At 25.7% G+C, this 4,868-nt stretch overlaps 1 protein-coding gene across 1 annotated transcript; it reads right to left on the bottom strand.

Moving 5' to 3' along the window:
• Positions 1 to 218: 218 nt before the first annotated feature.
• On the bottom strand, positions 219 to 2,702 carry LOC105622719 (putative odorant receptor 71a). Its single transcript, XM_012204131.1, has 5 exons — positions 2,341 to 2,702; positions 1,533 to 1,913; positions 1,093 to 1,297; positions 430 to 585; positions 219 to 263 (listed from the first exon to the last, which is right to left on the bottom strand). The coding sequence occupies exons 1-5, from the start codon at positions 2,700 to 2,702 to the stop codon at positions 219 to 221; spliced, it is 1,149 nt and encodes a 382-aa protein (XP_012059521.1).
• Positions 2,703 to 4,868: the final 2,166 nt, after the last annotated feature.

Here is a 4,868-nt window from a genome sequence, read left to right as displayed (position 1 = left end):
AATTAAAACAAGGAATAATGTTAGAAATAAAAAAATAAATGAGGAAATAAAATTATAAGATTTAAAGTTATAGTTAATTTATCAAAACTGTATTTAAAAAAATTATATCATACTAAAAATTATACTATACTCAATATATTATACTCAATATACTATACTATACTCAATACTGCACTCTTATACTGCAGTATTCATATATATTTTTGATTATAAATATTTTACTTTTGTAAAACGCTAAATGCTGAATATGACGTTTTCAGGACCTGAAAAAAAAATTAAAATGTTGATATACGTTTACGGAAGATCATACATTTATGTTTCGACTGTATTTTGTATGTACGCGACAAATATCGATAATCTCAAACAGTATATCTTCACGTTTTTGACATACTATGTCAAATATTTATTTTGACACCAAATCATACTAACGTTGCTATAAGACTGAAGGGATAAAGTTATCAAGAAGCTGCTTGTGAATTTTACAGGAATTGTACTGCGTATCATAATCATCAACAATCCTTTTTTTTCGTTGATTGATAATAATGGCCAATTCATATTATATATAGCGTCTGCTATGCTCGTACTCTGTTAACATAAGTAGAGTTATTATTACATTAATTATACATATTAATAATACATATTAGAGTTATTATACATATTAATAATATTGAATAATCTTAATAATATTATTATAATCTTGTGCACGAGAGTACACGCATGTTTATGCATTATATTAAATATAATTCATATGTAAGAAAATGAATATTCTTATATCGTAATTGAGTACAGCATAGTTCAAATTTGTTGGGCAAATCATATTTGTTATGTTATCTTGTAAAATCTTAGTTGAGTTGTACAAAAACATCCATTATTATTTCAATTAACTCACAAAGATTATGATCAAAGTTTCGCTACAAATATTTTGAAGCGTTTGATGGACCAATCAGAAGAAAAAATTTTATAAATAGACCAATCAAAAAACATTTTAAAACATTTATAGCATCACGTTGATTATACTCAAAATCAGTAAAAAAATACACCTTTTTTGTATGGATACTTTTGAATGGATTATAGAATATGCATGATAATTACTTTAAATATGACTTCGTTTCCGGACCAGCAGTAAAAATAGATTTGTACAAACATGCAAATGGTATACGCTAAAAAAGATGCAGTTGCAGAAAGGTTTTTAATATGTATTGACAAGTAATATACACTTGTACATAATACGAGTATACTACTAAAAAACTGAACGAAAAGTACTTGGTTGAATGTGACGTTTACCGCTTTGGCGTATCTGGAATAGTTTTATGTTAACTCTGCATTACATGTATGAGCAGAATTAGGAAAGTTATTTTACAAATTACTTATATATAAGTTACATTATAAGTTAGACATATTATAGGATCTGTACAATCTGTTAAGGTATTTATATAATACGAATATTCTTCTCTTCAATTGTGATTGATCCATTTTTACAAATATCATCATTTATAGTTACGCAATTATAGATCGAGCTTTAAGTGACTTACTTGTAAATGCTGAGATGATGACATATGCACTCTGATAGATCTGCTTTGTTTTCATTCAACAAACAGCTTGCATGTTCTAGATATTTAACTGTTTTATTAATTATTAATTTGTGAAGACGATTTTCCAATATTTCAAACTGGGCACATGTTTGTAAAATCAATCCAAAGACTAGGGTTTCCGTGCCAACATTTATCATGGTGGCAAAAATTGTAGTTACCATTTGATGAATAGATATAGTCCAAAATATCGTAGATACATTATAATTACATGGCAACCATATTCGATAAGGCAGATAACCTTGCATCACGTTTAATACTGATCCTATTGTACCGCCTGTAATGGAACTTGTTGCTAAAAGTGAATATTTTATCGAGCATGATCTGCAAATGTAGAACCGAGATAAAATTTTATATAAATTTTTATCACCATTTATTTATGCTTTTATTATAATGAAATTTATTATCATAAGATTTATAATGACTGTATTATATTTAATTATTTTGTACATGTGTTGTGTGAATTATTACTATAATTTAAAACGATATTGAAATAGGAAACTTCTTCAACTAAACATTGATTAATTAGACAGAGAATAGAAAATTTTTATTTTTATTTTTTAAAAAATATAAGAATATTCTGAAATATATAATCAACAAGACATAGCAAAAGGTAAAGCACTCATAATTTGTTATAGAAATAAGCAATGCTGATTTTGGACAATATAATAATAGTACAATATAATAATAGTATGTTAAACGCAAAAAAATTAAATTTGTGCAGGACATTTTAATAAAGATATGAACTCACCTAATGAATCTATCAAATTTTGTTTGTATTATTATTTCATCTTCGTCTTGAGGTTTGTATGGTGCTTTCAACAATACTTCCACTAAGTTGATGATCGCATTCCGACGTACCACAACAACAGTGGTTTTACAACAAACGGCTACCATGCTCAAAAATATTAGAATATTAGTAGCCAAATCATCGACATTATTAACAATGAAAATTATGTCCATAAATTGAGTTAACAGAAAAAAATATTCTGAAGATATTATAATAAAAGTAAATATATTATACAGCAGCTTAGCACCATTTGATGACCACTCAACAGGTCGCCATATACCGCCAATGGTATACATTAAAAAATTTAGAGTAAATATTTGCATATTTAGATCGCTTTTTTTCCAAAGATTATCGAATATTGTACAAAAATATCTCTTCTTTCTACATGTAACGTATCTGAAAAAATGATTTAAAAATTATCTTTTCTGAAATAATATTATTTAAATTCGAATATATTTATTTTGTTTAAGAAAAATTGAATTTAATTTAGAATTTTAGTGTAATATTTTATAAAATAGATTATGCTTTTAGTAAATTTTGCAAATTAATGTTTAAATTACATACTGAATACTAAATGCGACTGATCACTTCCAATCAATTTTATTTAACTTACAAATTGCGTCCAATGATATTGCTGATTGCAAATCGGATGACTTTATTTAATTGCAGTAGGTATAGTTCATGATTTCTATGAATACGACAAAAGTAGTATTTATAAGTATTTATTGCGCATTTGTTTTGGAAAATATTACTTCTTAGAATTTTCTAGTGGTAAGAAAATTAATAAATACAAACTAATGTAATATATTATTTTATTGTATTGTATCATTAAATTTCACTTAAATGTAACCGAGCATGTCTTGCGATAGACTATGTAAGTATGATATTATAGATCTATATTTTTCAACGTCTTGTCAATCATTAATTACAGTTATTAAAGTTACAGTTATTACAGTTATTAAAAAATCGACGTCGTTTAATTATTTATTATGGGGAGTATGTTCTTTTCGTTCCATTGTTATGAATAATATAATAATCATAACTGTAAAAGTTTTCTTATTTCCATCTATCGAGGGATGTCCTCCTTCACGGTCACGCATATTGTTTCCTGCTGAATAAAATATTTGCATATTTTCATCGGAAGTACAAAGAATATCATGTTTTCCACAAAGCCTCTTATTTTATTATATAAAAATACAGAGCTCAGTATGGCGATAAAAGTGTGTAATTAAAATATAATCTATTTCTTAAGATACTTCTCTGTATCTGCAAAGTATTGCAAGTGTTCGCGAAAATACATATGTATTTAATTAATCGCGTATATATACATATATTTCGAATTGTGCATTGATTTTCTAATGTAGGAATTTAATTAGGAATTAAATATTGTGAGTATGACAAATGATACTATACCTATTTTTTACACTATATATTTTAGAGCTGGAATTAAAATGGAATCACATCTTTGACTTAATAGATATATTTGTTTTCTCTATTTAAAGTTCAATTTGTAATATAGCTTGTATGTATATATAATATTATCGAGTACATAATCCATGTACTGATATAAGAGAATTAATTTATATTATAACATATATATAATATTTAAATTTTGTTTACAAGTACAAGTTTATTGAAGTACAAATATCTTTAATGTACAATATATTATTATTGTCATTTAAATTCTAAAAATGAATATACCATATAAAATAATTAAAAATTATAAATAAATACATTTTTTATTTAAATAAAGGTGTAAATAGGATAGCTGCAGTGTATTCCTCCGAATAGAAAAAATTTTCTGTTGTGATTTAACGATAAAATATGTTCGGAATTATCTATCATTGATACATGATTAATAACTTTTTTTTATAAGATTTTTTTTTTGTAGAATAAGATACATTCACATTCCTTTATTGTAAATATATAATTGATTACGAGAACAAGTTTTAATATGTTATTAATTGATTTTAAAACGACAAAGAAAAATAAGTTACTATAAGATTTCTATCGTACTCCAACAATTAAATCCGCTTTCATCAGATAATAATATTGTAGAAAAAAATAGGAAGCGATAATATTTCGTTTAAAGTATAAAAACTAAAACCATAGATTACAATAGGAAACAATAAGACTTTTTTAATAAATATTATATATTTTTCATAATTGTTCTTATCTATTACTATATATAGAAGAAATTTACCGATATTTTTATGTTATAATCAAGTATATGTCTAAGAAAATTACTTCATTCATATCCTCAATTTGTGCGGCCCTCTGTTGATTTCTATTACTTAATTTATATTTCTAATCGTTCCAAGTAATTGGATTCACTATCACTATCGATTTTAATTGACCAAGTTACGTTTATATGAAATACATGCGCTCACACACGCGCGCACACACACACACACACACACACACACACACACACACACACACACACACACACACACACACACACACACACACACACACGACACACACAC

Source organism: Atta cephalotes (assembly GCF_000143395.1).
Source record: "Atta cephalotes unplaced genomic scaffold scaffold00048, whole genome shotgun sequence".
NCBI classification, from domain to species: Eukaryota; Metazoa; Arthropoda; class Insecta; order Hymenoptera; family Formicidae; genus Atta; species Atta cephalotes.
Note: the sequence above shows the minus strand (reverse complement) of the source record. Positions and strands in the feature narration are given on the sequence as shown.